At 37.7% G+C, this 17,332-nt stretch overlaps 1 protein-coding gene across 2 annotated transcripts in view; it reads left to right on the top strand.

Annotated features, from left to right (window-relative positions):
- The window catches only part of BLTP3B (bridge-like lipid transfer protein family member 3B), a 117,262-nt gene that overhangs the window by 81,655 nt on the left and 18,275 nt on the right, over window positions 1-17,332 (top strand). For both annotated transcript variants that reach the window (XM_050750111.1, XM_050750113.1), the window contains 4 exons: window positions 7,782-7,975; window positions 8,303-9,807; window positions 10,090-10,265; window positions 16,784-16,926. In XM_050750111.1, coding sequence (XP_050606068.1) covers window positions 7,782-7,975; window positions 8,303-9,807; window positions 10,090-10,265; window positions 16,784-16,926 — 2,018 coding nt within the window. The remainder of the gene's footprint in view (window positions 1-7,781; window positions 7,976-8,302; window positions 9,808-10,089; window positions 10,266-16,783; window positions 16,927-17,332) is intronic.

The following is a 17,332-nucleotide window of genomic DNA, read 5'->3' as shown; positions in this document are numbered from 1 at the left end:
TATGTCCCATGTATGCTGTTTTTACTGAGAGTTTTAATCATAAAGCGTTGCTGGATTTTGTCGAATGCTTTTTCTGCATCTATAGAAATGATCATGTGATTTTTGTTTTTAATACTGTTTCTTTGGTGTATCACATTTATTGACTTGCGTATGTTAAACCATCTCTGGTATGCATCCCTGGTATGAAACCCACTTGATCATGGTGGATTATCTTTTTGATATATTGTTGGATTCGGTAAGCTAGTATTTTGTTAAGGATTTTAGCATCAATGTTCATCAAGCATATTGGTCTGCTTTCTTTTTTGGTTATGCCCTTTCCTGGTTTTGGTATTAGGGCAATACTGGCTTCATAGAATGATTTAGGGAGGGTTCCCTCTTTCTCTATCTTTGTGGAATAGTGTCAGTAGGATTGGTACCAATTCTTTGAATGTCTGGTAGAATTCTACTGTGAATCCATCTGGTCCTGGACTTTTTTTTGTTGGTAATTTTTAAATTATTTCAGTTTGGCTGCTTGTTATTGGTCTGTTCAGACTATCTAATTCTCCCTGATATAAGCTAGGAGGGTTGTATTTTTCCAGGAATTCTTCCATCTCTTCTAGGTTTCCTAGTATGTGCACGTAAAGGTGTTCATAGTTGCGTTGAATGACCTTTTGTATTTCTGTGGTGTCAGTTGTAATATCTCCCATTTTGTTTCTTACTGAGCTTATTTGGATTTTCTCTCTTCTTGGTTAATCTTGCCAGTGGTCTATCAATTTTATTTATCTTTTCAAAGAACCAGCTTTTTGTTTAATTTGTCTTTTGTATTGTTTTTGTTTGCTTCAATTTCATTTAGTTCTGCTCTGATCTTGGTCATTGCCTTTCTTCTGCTGGGTTTGGGTTTGGTTTGTTCTTGTTTCTCTAGTTCCTTAAGGTGTGACCTTAGATTATCTGTTTGTGCTGTTTCAGACTTTTTAATGTAGGCATTTAGAACTATAAACTTTCCTCTCAGCGCCACCTTTGCTGTGTCCCAAAGGTTTTGATAGGTTGTGTCACTACTGTTCAATTCGAAGAATTTTTTAATTTTCATCTTGATTTCATTTTTGACCCAGTGATCATTCAGGAGCAGGTTATTTAATTTCCAGGTATTTGCATGGTTTTGAAGGTTCCTTTGAAGTAGATTTCCACTTTTATTCCATTGTGATCTGAGAGAGTGCTTGATATAATTTCAACTTTCTTAAATTTATTGAGGCTCTTTTTGTGGCCTATCATATGGCCTATCTCTTGGCGAAAGTCTGTTGAATAGAATGTATATTCTGCAGTTGTTGGATGGAATGTTCTGTAAATATTGTTAAGTCCATTTGTTCCAGAGTATAGTTTAGTTTAGTTTTGTTTTGTTTTGTTTTTGAGATGGAGTCTTGCTTTGTTGCCCAGGCTGGAGTGCAGTGGCATGATCTCGGCTCACTGCAAACTCTGCCTCCCAAGTTCACGCCATTCTCCTGCCTCAGCCTCCAGAGTAGCTGGGACTACAGGCACTCGCCACTATGCCTGGCTAAGTTTTTGTATTTTTTTTTTAAGTAGAGATGGGGTTTCACTGTGTTAGCCAGGATGGTCTTGATTTCCTGACCTCATGATCCGCCTGCCTCAGCCTCCCAAAGTGCTGGGATTACAGGCATGAGCCACCGTGCCCGGTCACAGTATAGTTGAAATCCATTGTTTCTTTGTTGACTTTCTGTCTTGATGACCTGTCTAGTGCTGTCAGTTGAGTATTGAAATCCCCCACTATTATTGTGTTGCCATCTATCTCATTTCTTAGGCCTATTAGTAATTGTTTTGTAAATTTGGGAATTCCAGTGTTAGATGCATATATGTTAGGATTGTGATAGTGTCCTGTTGGACAAGGCCTTTTATCATTGTATAATGTCCCTCTTTGTCTTTTTTAACTGCTGTTGCTTTAAGGTTTGTCTGTTATAAGAATAGCTACTCCTGCTTGCTTTTGATGTCCATTTGCATGAAATGTCTTTTTCCACCCCTTTACCTTAAGTTTGTGTGAGTCCTTATTTGTTAGGTGAGTCTCTTGAAGGCAGCAGATGGTTGGTGAATATCGGGGGAATCCACCCCCAAAATTTCAATGTATGTTCTTTCTATTTTCCCTAAGTGTTGGCCGATCTGAGAAATAAAGAGAAAGAGTACAAAGAGAGGAATTTTACAGCTGGACTGCCAGGGTGACGTCACATAGCAGTAGGACCGTGATGCCCACCTGAGCCACAAAACCAGCAGGTTTTTATTAAGGACTTCAAAAGGGGAGGGGGTGTACGAACAGGGAGTAGGTCACAAAGATCACATGCTTCAAAAGGCAGAAAGGAGAACAAAGATCACATGCTTCTGAGGCCAATAAAGATCACAAGGCAAAGAGCAAAGCAAAGATCACAAGGCAAAGGTCAAAATAAAAAACTCCTGATAAGGGTCTATGTTCAGCTGTGCACGCATTGTCTTGATAAACATCTTAAACAACAGAAAACAGGGTTCAAGAGCAGAGAACTGATCTGACCTCAAATTTACCAGGGAGCAGTTTTTTCCCCACCCTAATAAGCCTGAGGGTACTGCAGGAGACCAGGGTGTGTTTCAGTTGTTATCTCAACTGCATAAGACAGACACTCCCAGGGCAGCCGTTTATAGACCTTCGCCCAGGAATGCAATTCCTTTCCCAGGGTCTTAATTATTAATATTCCTTGCTAGGAGAAGAATTTAGTGATATCTTCCCTACTTGCACGTCTGTTTATAGGCTCTCTGCAAGAAGAAAAATTTAGCTGTATTCTGCCCAACCCTGCAGGCAGTCAGACCTTATGGTTGTCTTCCCTTTTTCCTTGAAAATCACTGTTATTCTGTTTTTTTTCAAGGTGCACTGATTTCGTATTGTTCAAACACACATTTTACAATCAATTTATACAGTTAATGCATTCATCACAGTGGACCTGAGGTGACATATATCCTCAGCTTACTATGAAGATAACAGGATTAAGAGATTAAAGTAAGACAGGCTATAAGAGTGTTATTAGGGAAGTGATAAATGTCCATGAAATCTTCACAATTTATGTTCCTCTGCTGTGGCTCCAGCCGGTCCCTCCGTTCGGGGTCCCTGACTTCCCACAACAGGTGAATTCTTATCTATTCTGCAGTTCTGTATCTTTTAAGTGGAACATTTAGGCCATTTACATTTAGTGTTAGTATTGAGACATGAGGTACCATTCCATTCATCATGCTGTTTGTTGCCTGTATGCCTTTTTTTTTTAAATTGTATTTTTGTTTTATAGATCCTCTGAGATTTATGCTTTAAAGAGATTCTGTTGTGTTTCCAGGATTTGTTTCAAGATTTGGAGCTCCTTTGAGCAGTTCTTAGTTCTGGTAGTGGTGACTTGCTAGTGGCAAATTCTCTCAGCATTTGTTTGTCTGAAAAACACTGTATTTTTACTTCGTATGTGAAGCTTAGTTTCACTAGATATAAAATTCTTGACTGATAATTGTTTTGTTTGAGGAAGCTGAAGATAGGGCCAGAATCCCTTCTAGCTTCTAGATTTTCTGCTGAGAAATCTGCTGTTAATCTGATAGATTTTCCTTTATAGGTTACCTGGTGCTTCTGTCCCACAGCTCTTAAGATTCTTTCCTTTGTCTTAACTTTAGATAACCTGATGACAGTGAGCCTAGGCAATCATCTTTTGCGATGAATTTCCCAGGTGTTCTTTGTGCTTCTTGTATTTGGATGTCTAAGTCTGTAGCAAGGTCAGGGAAGTTTTCCTCAATTATTCCCCCAAGTATGTTTTCCAAACTTTTAGATTTCTCTTCCTACTTAGGAACACCAATTATTCTTAGGTTTGGTCATTTAACATAATCCCAGACATCTTGGAAACTTTGTTAATATTTTCTTATTCTTTTTTTCTTTGTCTTTGTTGGACTGGGTTAATTCAAAGACCTTGTCTTTGAGCTCTGAATTTCTTTCTTCTACTTATTCAGTTCTATTGCTGAGACTTTCTAGAGCATTTTGCATTTCTGTGAGTGTGTCTGTTTATTCCTGAAGTTTTGATTGATTTTTATTTATGCTATCTATTTCCTTGAATATTTCTTTCACTTCTTGTATCATTTTTTGGATTTCCTTACACTGGGCTTCGCCTTTCTCTGGTGCCTCCCTGATTAGCCTAGAATTCTTTCTCAGGTAAATCAGGGATTTCTTCTTGGTTTGGGTCCATTGCTGGTGAGCTAGTGTGATTTTTTTGGAGGTGTTAAAGAACCTTCTCTTATCATATTAACAGAGTTGTTTTTCTGGTTCTTTCTTATTTGGGTAGGCTCTCTCAGAGGTAGTGTCTGGGACTGAAGGCTGTTGTTCAGACTCTTTTGTCCCATGACATGTTCCCTTGAAGTGGCATTATCCCTTTTTTTTTTTTTTTTTGAGACAGAGTTTCACTCTTGTTGCCCAGGCTGCAGTGCAATGGCATGACCTAGGCTCACCGCAATCTTCGCCTCCTGGGCTCAAGTGATTCTCCCGCCTTAGCCTCCCGAGTAGCTGGGATCACAGGCGTGCGTCACCACACCCGGCTAATTTTGTATTTTTAGTAGAGACGGGGTTTCTCTATGTTGATCAGGCTGGTCTTGAACTCCTGACCTCAGGTGATCTGCCCGCCTTGGCCTCCCAAAGTGCTGGGATTACAGGCGTGAGCCACTGCACCTGGCCGGTATTCTCCCTTTTTTCCTATGGGTGTGGATTCTGAGAGCCGAGCTATAGTGATTGTTATCTCTCTTCTAGATCTAGACACCCAGCAAGTCTACCAGGCTGTGGGCTGGTACTGGGGGTTGTCTGCAGAGTCCTGTGATGTGAACCATCTGTGGCTCAGCAATGAGTACCAGTCCAATATTTGGGTTGTCTCTCGGGTCCTGCGGAGCAATCTGTGTCCTTCAGAGGGTGTATGGGTCCTCTCAGTTTTCCTGATTTATTCCTGTAGTCGTTCTGGAGCAAAACTTCACTATGTGAGCCTCCACACACTGCTATGTCCGTACAAGTTGGAGCTGCAAACTAGTCCTGCCTCCTGCCTGCCACCTTGTCCCTAAACAAGTAATTTTTCTTCCGAGTTAAGAGTAGTTTCCAGTATTTATGACTTCTAAGCTGTTTGTTTTTTTTTTTTTTTTTTTTTAGATATTCTTTTCTTTTTTTTTGAGACAGCCTCACTCTGTGCCTAGGCTGGAGTACTGTGGCACAATGATGGTTCACTGCTGCCTCAAACTCCTGGACTCGAGTGATCTTCCCATCTTAGCCTCGCTAATAGCTAGGATTATAGGCATGAGCCATCATGTCCAGCTAATTTTAAATTTTTTATAGGTACAAGATCTCACTCTGTTGCCTGGGTTAGTCTCAAACTCGTGGGCTCAAGCCATCCTCCCGCTTTGGCCTCCCAAAGCGCTGGGATTACAGACATGAGCCAACACTCCCAGCCATCTAGGCTTGTTTATACAAGTTTTGTTAGGTACCAAAGGAATTATAATTTCATTCTATAATCTGTACTTTTTTTTTTCTGAAAAAAATTAACAAAATTCCTTCCTTGCGTGTTAAACTTGACCCCCGTAGATACCTGGTAGTGGAATTTCTAGATTATGTTTAACTATTTTTTAATTTAATTTTTTCTTAGAGAAATTTTCAAAAATAAACAAAAGTAGAGAATATAGTATGTTGAACCCTCATATAGATGAGTTAATTTTCATTCCTCATTATCTCTATTTTGAACAGTACTAAATGTTCCAACTTTTATAATCTCTTAACTTTCCTTTTACCATTGTGAAAGTAACATATGCATTATATTTTAACAATAAAGAAGAAAAAGCCAAAAAAACAATGCTTGTAAGCTTGCGGTTTGGAGACATCTGCTCAAATGTAAGTATATTCATTTGTTAGGGCTGCTATAACAAACACCACAGACTAGGTGACTTAACAGAAATTTATTGTCTCACAGTTCTGAGGCTAGAGGTCCAAGATGAAGACTTCAGCAGGATTGTTTCTTCTGAGACTGCTCTCCTTATAGATGGTCATCTTCCGCCTATGTTTTCACATGGTCTTCCCTCTGTGTATGTGTGTTTGTCCCTCCTGTTCTGCTCTTATAAGGATATGAGTCACAATGGACTAGGGCCCACCCAGTGAACTCATTTTACCATAATTGTCTCTTTAAAGGCTTTAGCTCCAAATAGATTCTGAGCTACAGGGAGATAGAACTTCAGTAAATGCATTTTGGAGGGACACAGTTCAACCCATAGCAATAAATATAGCGTTGTTAGTCTTGTTTTTTAATGCATGTATTTCTTTTACATATTTAATTTGCACCCTGCTTCTTTTCCTTAGTGATATCAGAATATTCAATGTTTCTACAAGCTGCTTTTAAGTATTATTAACTACATAGTAATCTATTTTATAAGTAGACTTCTGTTGGAAACCACATATAGATCTTTCTAGTGCTTAGTGTCCTGGGTTCCTTTTTCAGTCCCACATCTGCTCTCAGGCTTCTTTCTGTGCTCTAGCTCTTGGGCAGCATTTGCTTCCTAGTCTACTCTGTGGCTGCCATCATCAATCAATCTACGTTGAGATATTCCCTCTCCTTCCTTTCCTTTCAGAGTGTGATGCAGTCTCTGCAGCACTCACTTTATTTCTATTCCCAAAGGCAAGCACCTACACTTCACAATTGCATGTCTCTGATAGACTTAAATTGTAATTTTTCTCTGTTTGTATCTGTCTCATGTAATAAACTATGACCTTTTAAGGAAAAAGGACCATGCCCTATTTCTTTTGGTGTTCTTTGTGCTTAGGGTAAGACAGACAATGCAGTTGACATTTAGTGGATCTTAAAGGAAAGTGAATGAATAAATGAATAACATAAGCAAATAAACCATATTCAGGACATTGTTACAGTGTTCCCTCTCCACTGGTGTCTCACACCTTAGATTTATTTTTCTTAAATTTAGTCTAAATGCTCTAGATATGCATAACTTTAGCTTTGGTAGGAATAAATATGTCTGAATTTTTAGAATCAAAGATCTTCATCAAGGTGCTCTGAAAACAAAATGACTGGTATGGTAGAAAAATATGTGTATTTCAGGAAGCGATGTACCCTCTAATTGTAAATATTAGTTTATTTTGGGAGAGCTATGAAAAAGAGTGAATTCATTTTATTGTTGAGGAGATACTTGGTTTTCACATTGCTCCAAGCACTATTACAGGCCTTGATTAAAAGTGGGGAATAAATTTATGCGTGGTCCCTCCTTTCAAGGAGAACCTGCTAGCATAGCACTTGCATAAAAAATTGGTCATTAGACTTAGCTTTCTCATTTTAGAGGATTTAGATTAAGATTCAGGTTGTAAAGTCTACAGAAATACATGATCAAGGACCACTTTGATGTGATACTTCATCAAGAAGGTAATGTTTTTACAAGTTCTTGGTGAATACAACCTTAGGAAAGAAATTGAAACAGTGCTTCCTGTTTTATGCAGTTAGTTTTAGATTAATTTATATATTCAAAATATTCATGTGTTTTGTATATTTATATGTTATAGATATTTTAAAATATTAAAACTTTTTTTCAGTTAGGCATGGGAAATTTTTTTTGTCTATCTAAATGTGTTTGTTATTCACATGTATCACTTTGATTTTGTAAATAACACCTCAAATTTGTTTTAAGAAAGAATAAAACTGACTAAACATGTATTTTTTGTTCTCAGGGAAGATTTAGAAACATACAATTAAAATTTTTTTAAAAAAATCTTTTCTCCACAGTTCCATCTCCCAACCTCTATAGCCAGCTGAATGCACTACAGTTTACTGTGGATGAAAGAAGCATTCTATGGTTAAATCAATTTCTGTTGGATTTAAAACAGAGTCTTAATCAGTTCATGGCTGTGTACAAGTTGAATGACAACTCAAAATCTGACGAGCATGTTGATGTTCGAGTTGATGGCTTAATGTTAAAGGTATCGTACAAACAAGTAGTAGTAATGATTTAATTCAATTTTGTTCTTTTTATTTTGCAATTTATTTTGTGCATATATATATGTTACATTCATTATTAATTCATGTTATTGTTTTTTAAAAGATTCTCTTCTTAGTGGTCATGTAAGTCCCCTTTACTCAATTTCATAAGATTTGAGGGGAAGAGTTAGTGTTTTATGTCTTAATAGGAAAGTAGTATTTTGGGGGGAAATGTCAAGAAAAAGAATTTCTGAGCTAAGTCATGTTCTTTTATCTTTAAGATGTATGGATTTGACAGTTGGATGAGATTAATTTTTCTTCTCTTCTAGTTTGTCATTCCTTCTGAAATGAAATCTGAATGTCATCAAGATCAGCCACATGCAATTTCTATTCAGAGTTCTGAAATGATTGCCACAAATACAAGGCACTGTCCAAACTGTCGACATTCTGACCTAGAAGCTTTGTTTCAAGACTTTAAAGATTGTGATTTTTTTAGTAAAACATATACCAGCTTCCCCAAATCTTGTGACAATTTTAATCTTCTACATCCAATTTTCCAGAGGCATGCTCATGAACAAGATACGAAAATGCACGAAATTTATAAAGGAAATATTACTCCCCAATTGAATAAAAACACTCTTAAAACTTCTGCTGCCATGGATGTTTGGGCTGTGTACTTTTCTCAATTTTGGATAGATTATGAAGGGATGAAAAGTGGAAAAGGACGGCCAATAAGTTTTGTAGACTCATTCCCTCTTTCCATTTGGATTTGTCAACCAACAAGATATGCAGAGTCACAAAAAGAGCCGCAGAGTTGTAATCAAGTATCTCTAAACACATCACAAAGTGAATCTAGTGATCTGGCTGGCCGATTGAAGCGGAAGAAACTGTTGAAGGAGTATTATAGTACAGAGTCTGAGCCCTTGGCAAATGGTGGTCAGAAGCCTTCTTCATCAGATACATTTTTTAGATTTTCCTCTTCCTCGTCAGAAGCAGATATTCATGTCCTAGTTCATGTTCATAAACATGTCAGTATGCAGATTAATCACTACCAGTATCTGCTCCTGCTTTTGCTGCATGAGTCACTTATTCTTCTTTCAGAGAACTTAAGGAAAGATGTAGAAGCTGTAACTGGCAGTCCTGCTAGTCAGACATCCATTTGTATTGGAATTTTACTTAGAAGTGCAGAACTGGCTCTTTTGCTCCATCCAGTGGATCAAGCAAATACTCTTAAGTCTCCTGTTTCTGAAAGTGTGAGCCCAGTGGTACCTGATTATTTGCCTACAGAAAATGGGGATTTTTTGTCTTCAAAAAGAAAACAAATTAGTAGGGATATAAATAGAATTAGAAGTGTAACTGTTAATCATATGTCAGACAACAGATCTATGAGTGTTGACCTTAGCCATGTCCCTTTAAAAGATCCTTTGCTTTTTAAATCAGCTAGTGATACAAATCTGCAAAAAGGCATTTCTTTTATGGACTATTTATCAGATAAACATTTAGGGAAAATAAGTGAAGATGAAAGTAGTGGACTTGTTTACAAAAGTGGCTCAGGAGAAATTGGATCAGAAACAAGTGACAAAAAGGATTCATTTTATACAGATTCAAGTAGTATCTTAAACTACAGAGAAGATTCAAATATGCTATCATTTGATAGTGATGGTAATCAAAACATACTTTCAAGTAGTTTAACTAGTAAAGGAAATGAAACCATAGAGTCCATCTTTAAAGCCGAAGATTTGCTTCCGGAAGCAGCTTCACTCTCTGAAAACCTGGATATCAGTAAAGAAGAGACCCCCACAGTTAGAACACTTAAATCACAGTCATCTTTAAGGTAACAACATTTTATTGGCCTTTTTAAAAATTAATTTATTTTGTGGAGTGTGTGTGCCTGTGAGTGTATTTTGTTTTGAGGCAGGAAAGCTCATGACAAAATAAGGCATTGTTAACATGTGAAAGAGTAGGTGTTTCAAAATATGAAAACACTTTGAGCTTATATATTTAAGTATAATTTCAGCTATGGATGCTATATACGTATCTTAATTTTCTTAGACGTATTTTTTAGATAGAATTCTTTTCTCTATATCTACTAACTTTCTAATTATTTTGTTAACAGTGGAAAGCCTAAGGAACGTTGCCCACCCAACCTGGCTCCTCTCTGTGTTTCTTATAAGAATATGAAAAGAAGCTCTTCACAAATGTCATTGGATACCATTTCACTTGACAGCATGATATTGGAAGAACAGTTGTTAGAAAGTGATGGAAGTGACAGCCATATGTTTTTGGAAAAAGGTAAAGTTATGATATGATTTAAGAATTCATATTACATACATACACCTTTGGAGAAAAGGGATGCTTTTAGTTATATTCAATAATTGTTAACTGTACCCATGCTTTTTAAAGTTGTTGAGCATAACTAAAAACAAATGAATATTTTTAGTTATATTCAGTAATTGTTAATTATTAATAATACTTAGTTATTTTTAGATATATTCTAATTGTTCATTATAGCCCCCCAAAAAAGACTTATTTATACATACATGGACTATGCAAGAGTACCGAACTTTCCTCTAATGGTTGTTCCATTGTTTCTTTTAACCAGATACTCCTGCCTCTCTATGGCTGAGATCCAGCAATTATATGTATGCAGTCACTTAGACCATAAAGCAGCCAATATTAAGGCTACCAGCCTGTATTACAGAGACTCCTATATTTGGAAATTTGATTAGATGGGCTTAATTTGTATGGTGAATTCTACTGATTTACAAAATTAGGATTCTTTCACGTATATGATAGTATATGGTGGAACTACGTGATTTTCCCATTTTATTGAGAGACAACCAATGCCCTAGTAAAGACTGCTAGAAATGAATTAGAAGGTGTTTGTTGCATCTCCTTCATTAAGGCATTGAGTTTGTAAACAGGAATTAGAAGTATGGGCCATAGTCAGAAAGGAGTTGCTGCAGACACAAAAACATAGGAGACCAGAGGCAAATATGAATTACTTTGTTTTTTCTTTTCTTTTCTTTTTTTTTTTTTGAGATGGAGCTTCACTCTGTCGCCCAGGCTGGAGTGCAGTATTGTGATGTCAGCTTACTGCATTCTTCGCCTTCGGGTTCAAGCAGTTCTCCTGCCTCAGCCTCCCGTGTAGTTGGGATTGCAGGCATGCACCACCATGCTCGGCTAATTTTTATACTTTTTCTAGGGATGGGGTTTCGTCATGTTGGCCAGGCTGGTCTCAAACTCCTGACCTCGAATGATCCATGCACCTCAGCGTCCCAAAATACTGGGATTACAGGCATGAGCTGCCATGCCTGGCCTAAATTACTTTCTGTTTGAAAGGAAATAAGCCCATTGATTTAGTTGAAAAGCTTAGATTAGATAATTAGTAACATAAATATAACAAGTATGTAATAAGTAATAATATAATATATATTACTAATGTGCCATAATAGTAGCTACCATTTGTTGCCAAGCAATGTCTGTTTTGTTCCGCTATCACAGAATACCACAGACTGGGTAATTTATAAAGAACAGAAATTTATTTCTCATGTGTTCTGGAGACTGGGAAGTCCAAGATCAAACCTCATCAAATTGTAAGGGTTGTAATTTGCAGTCCTCTGTAGGTCAAGAGAAGCTACCTGAAGCCTGTTTTGTAAGGGCCTTAATCCCTTTCATGTAGGGGCAAGCTCTCATGGGCTGATCACCTGTTAAAGGCCCTACCTCTTAGTACTATCACTTTGCCAACACATGAATTTCAAAGGGACACATTCATACCGTTGCAGGTGCTTAAATAGTTTACTTCTTTTAATTAGAATTACAACTCTGTAATAATAGAAGCTAACATTTATTGAGCATTTACTTTGTGTTGGTACCATTCTATATGCTTTGTATATATTTTAATGAATTTAAACCTCACAACAATTCTATCAATAGTATACTGTTATCTTCAGAGAGAGGTTAAATAACGAATCCAAAGTAACACAGCTAGTTAGTGGTTTAAATTCAGGTATTTTGGCTCTAGAGCCTATTGTCTACTATGTACCAAATTGCCTCAGCCCTATGAGGTATAAGTGCTTATTCTTATCCTTTTACAGATACGGAAACTGAGGCTCCTGAAGTTTAAGTAGTGTTCCCATAGTCACATTATTGTACGCAGAGCTGGGATTGTCTTTCTTGTTATTCTTGCTATTCTTTTTTTTTTTTTTGAGATGTAGTTTTTTTCTTGTTGCCCAGGCTGGAGTGCAATGTAACGATACTGGCTCACTGCAACCTCTGCCTCCTGGGTTCAAGTGATTCTCCTGCCTCAGCCTCTCAAGTAGCTGGGACTACAGGCATCCACCACCACGCCTAGCTAACTTTTGTGATTTAGTGGAGACAGGGTTTCACCATGCTGGCCAGGCAGGTCTCGAATTCCTGGCCTCAGCCATCTCAGCCTCCCAAAGTACTGGGTTTATAGGTGTGAGCTACCATCCCCAGCCTCTTGTTTGTTATTCTAAGCTAATATTTACTAGGGACTTACTATACCAGTTACTATCGTAAGCATCTTACATGTATTTAATCTTCAAATAAATTGAGGTAGGAACTGTTATCTTCATTTTAAAGGTGAAGCAAACAAAGCCTAGGGAGGTAAGCAGCTTGCCCAAGGTTATGCAACTAGTAAGTGGTAGAGTTTAGCATTTGAACCCAGTTAGTCAGACTTCAAAGTCTGAACTCTTCTATCTGACGCAAACATGTCTTCTTAAAAAATTTTACCCTTTACACAAGTCAGAGAAAAATCTCTCTACTAGATTCCAGTTTACTTTATCTTGGTGGGAGACACTAGTCAGTTTACCTTACATGATAGATGATATTTAATAACAACAATAGCAAACATTTATTGAACCACCCCTAGTCATACCGCCAAGTGCTGTAAAACACATTATTTAATCCTTAAGACCATCATATGAGGTGGTTATTATTATTGATCACTTTTCTATAGATTTAGAAACTAAAGCTTAAAGAAATAAGATATCTTGTCCAAAAGTTGTAGCCAGCAAGTAGTAAGAGGCAGATTTGTCAGCTATTCTGACTGATGAGCCCAAGTTTTTAACCAATCATTAAGCTATTCTAGCTCCCCAGACTTGGGGAATGTGTACCATACATAAACAAAAATTCTCAGTCTAAGTCTGATAATTCATAGCAATCTTCTTTCCAGCATATCACTTAAATGTAGAAGAGGTACTGATATGTGTCATGAAAATCTATTCAAGATTCACAGATAGCTGTAGTTCCCCTGTGCCCCCTTTATTGTTTAAAATCCTACCTTATCAGAGGATTTTTTTGTCCTTTGATCAAAATATACTTCAAAAACAATGTTCTTGTGGCAGATAACCCTACTTAATCTGAAAGCATCAGTGGTTTTATTATTTCTAATAAATAATAGTAAGGAAAAGTGACTACCACTCAATGTGGAAAACTTGGAAAATACAACCATAATTTGGAGAGTAAAATCACCAAAAAGTCTCTCTCACATTCACAATATATCAACTGTTATTTATTTTTGAATTTGTATATGTAAACTCCTTTGAAAATATTTTTAAGCCTGTATAAAATTATCATAAGAATGTACCATAGCCTTTTAAAGATTTCCCTGATGTTGGATGTTTAGATTGTTTATAATTTATCAGTTATAAAAGTGCTATAATTATATTGTTGTTCACAAATTTTTGTCTGCATTTTTGATGACTATCTTAGAATAGATTCCAACAGTAGACTAGGATCTTAAAAAGTGTGGACTTTGTGTAGAACATTTTAATGATATACATTCCTGGTTCTTTTGAACAGTGACTTATTTTTATGTCAGGGTCATTAATTTTTATTGGAAGGAGACTCTTGGTATTTTGTTTTAATTTTACAAGAAATATATGAATATTTTCTCATTTTAAAAGGAGAATAAGGGTGATACTAAGGTGATAACTTCAATTTTTACTCTAGGCATTTCCTTAAACCAGATAATATGGTCTCCTTGATATCATTCCCCATTGCAGAAGTAACTACCATCAACTTTTGGTATATATGCTTCCAGGCCTTTATCTATGTATTTTTTTATATGTGTGTGGGTGTGTCAGATACATACAAAGGTATGTGTATACAAAAAGATATGTATGTGTATGCGTGCATGTATACATGTTTGTGAATGTATGTACATATTTATGAACACATAAACAACATAGCTACCTCTGGTCCCTAACTAGTCTTTCCACATCTCTTCTTATCCATTTGCAGTTCATACGTTATTCTATAGCCAAAATATATATGTATTTTTTTATACCAAGTCTCTATCGCCCAGGTTGGAGTGTGGTGGTGTGATTTCGGCTCACTGCAACCTCTGCCTCGTGGGTTCAAGTGATTCTTCTGCCTCCTCAGCCTCCCGAATAGCTGGGATTACAGGTGTGTGCGACCACACCCAGCTAATTTTTGTATTTTTAGTCAAGACTGGGTTTTACCATGTTGGCCAGGCTGGTCTCGAACTCCTGACTTCAGGTGATCCACCCCCTGCGGCCTCCCAAAGTGCTGGGATTTCAGGCGTGAGCCACTGTTCCTGGCCAGGCAAAATACTCTTTTAAAAAACACAAATTTGGCCGAGCATGGTGGTTCACACCTATAATCCCAGCATTTTGGGAGGCCGAGGTGGGCGGATCACAAAGTCAGGAGATGAAGACCATCCTGGCTAACATGGTGAGAACTGGTGTCTACTAAAACTACAAAAAATTAGCCAGACAAAGTGGCACATACCTGTAGTCCCAGCTACTTAGGAGGCTGAGGCAGGAGAATCGCTTGAACCCTGGAGGCAGAGGCTGCAGTGAGCTGAGATCGCACCACTGAACTCCAGCCTAGGCGACAGAGCAAGACTCTGCCTTTAAAAAAAAAAAAAAAAAAAAAAAAAAAGGAGGGGAAAAAAACCCCCACAGATTTGATCATGTCATTTTCCACTGTACTGCTGATAACTTGTAATTGCTTTAAGGCTATTAAGTTAAAATCCTTAACATGACTGACAATCCTCTGTGTGATGTGGCCCCAGCTTACCTTTTCTGATGTTTTCCCATGTGCTCATTATACTTCAGATGGATCATAGTTTATTTCAGTCTTTCTCTCACTTTCCTTACTGTGATAAACTTTTCCATCTTAGTCTGTTGTAGCTGTTTCTGGAATGCTCTTTTTCATTCTGTTTATTTTATTATTTTTACTTTTAATTAGAGTTGTTAAGGATAACTCTTGGCTTTATTTTTCCCCACTCATTATTTTATCCACTCAGTGTTTTTCGGAGTGTCTTTTTGCTCTCCTTGCAATTATTCTTTTCCATGTAAATTTAAAAAAAATTTTTTTTAAAGGGGGCCAGGCAGTGGCACACGCCTGTAATCCCAGCACTGTGGGAGGCCAAGGCAGGCAGATCACTTGAGGTCAGGAGTTCAAGACCACCCTGGCTAACATAGTGAAACCCCATCTTTACTAAAAATACAAAAATTAGCCAGGCATGGTGGCACGTTCCTGTAATCCCAGATACTTGGGAGGCTGAGGCAGGTGGAGGTTGCAGTGAGCTGAGATCGTGCCACTACACTCCATTCTGGCCAACAGACTGAGACACTGTCTCAAAAAAAAAAAAATTTAAGGGAATCTTTTTTTTTTTTTTTTTTTTTTTGAGATGGGGTCTCACTCTGTCATCCAGGCTAGAGTTCAGTGCAGTGGTATGATCTTGGCTCACCTCAATCTCTACCTCCTGGGCTCACGTGGTCCTCTGCCTTAGCCTCCTGAGTAGCTGGGACCACAGGCAAGTGCCGCTATGTCTGGCTAATTTTTTGTATTTTTGGTAGAGATGGGGTTTTGCTGTGTTGCCCAGGCTGGTCTTGAACTCCTGGGCTCAAGTGATCCTCTCACCAAAGTGCTGGGATTACAGGCATGAGCCACTGCACCCAGGCTCGTTCACTTTAGCAGAAATACTATTTTATCACAGATGTTCTCTTAACCCCTGATGATGTTAGGAACCCCTTATGAAATGCCTTTATTAGCCCCTCATACCACAACAGTATTCACAGGTATCTTCCCTGGGCCATTTATTTAATAATTTGTTGAGCACCTACCACATTGCCAAGCACTACGTTAGAAGCTGATTACAGAGTAGTAAATATAATAATAAATTGAGACTTATGTTTTGTATGTCTTTAGGTTTTCTTACCTAATTTTTTAATTCATTTTTATGGTATTTTTAAAAAGTATTGATCTGTAATGGCTACTGAATTTTTTTTTAAATTGTCTTTTACCACAGATAGTTGGAGAAATATTGAATTATAGCACATTCATTGTTTGATAACTAATTACAATCTAATTTTTCTTGGTCCATTTTTTAAAGGAGGCAATGCTTGAGAAAGAGTTGAAGGGGCCGGGCGTGGTGGCTCACACCTGTAATCCCAGCACTTTGGGAGGCCAAGGTGGGTGGATCACGAGGTCAGGAGATCGAGACCATCCTGGCAAACACGGTGAAACCCCGTCTCTATTAAAAATACAAAAAATTAGCCGGGGGTGGTGGCGGGCGCCTGTAGTCCCAGCTACTCAGGAGGCTGAGGCAGGAGAATGGCGTGAACGCGGGAGGCGGAGCTTGCAGTGAGCCGAGATGGTGCCACTGCACTCTAGCCTGGGCGACAGACTACGTCTCAAAAAAAAAAAAAAGGAAACAGTTGAAGGGATAGTTCTTTTTTGTTAAATAAACATACAGTGTTAGAGGATGTGTAAAACTGATTTTAATTTATTAATTTACTTTTGTATTATTTCAGGAAATAAAAAGAACTCAACTACAAATTACAGGGGCACAGCAGAAAGTGTGAATACTGGTGCAAACCTACAAAATTATGGTGAAACTTCTCCAGATGCCATCAGTACAAATTCAGAGGGTGTTCAGGAAAATCATGATGACCTGGTAATAAATATTTCAGATAATTTCAGAGAGATTCTATGAAGATAAATGCCACCAGTTTTATTTCATATTTGACATGTATATATTTTGAGACACTCATATATAACATGAATTCTTAGATGGTGGGCAATTCATTTTGCAGCTTTTGTTCTTGAAAATGCTTCCCCCCAATCAATTGTTTTTCCTTTGATTTTACTTTTCTAAATTTGTTTTATCATATTGAGGAGTGAAGGCTCTTTCTTTTTTCTGTCTTGCCTTTTATGTTTTTTATTTTAATTTTTTTAAAGACAGGATCTCACTCTGTTGCCCAGGCTGGAGTACAGAGATGTGTCCATAGCCCACTGCAGCCTTGAATTCCTGGGCTTAAGTGATCTTCCTGCCCCAGCCTCCCTAGTAGCTGGGACCAGGT

The sequence above is a fragment of the Macaca thibetana genome, chromosome 11, assembly GCF_024542745.1.
Source record: "Macaca thibetana thibetana isolate TM-01 chromosome 11, ASM2454274v1, whole genome shotgun sequence".
NCBI lineage: Eukaryota > Metazoa > Chordata > Mammalia > Primates > Cercopithecidae > Macaca > Macaca thibetana.
The sequence above is the reverse complement of the archived record's forward strand: the minus strand, read 5'-3'. Positions and strand labels throughout refer to the sequence as shown.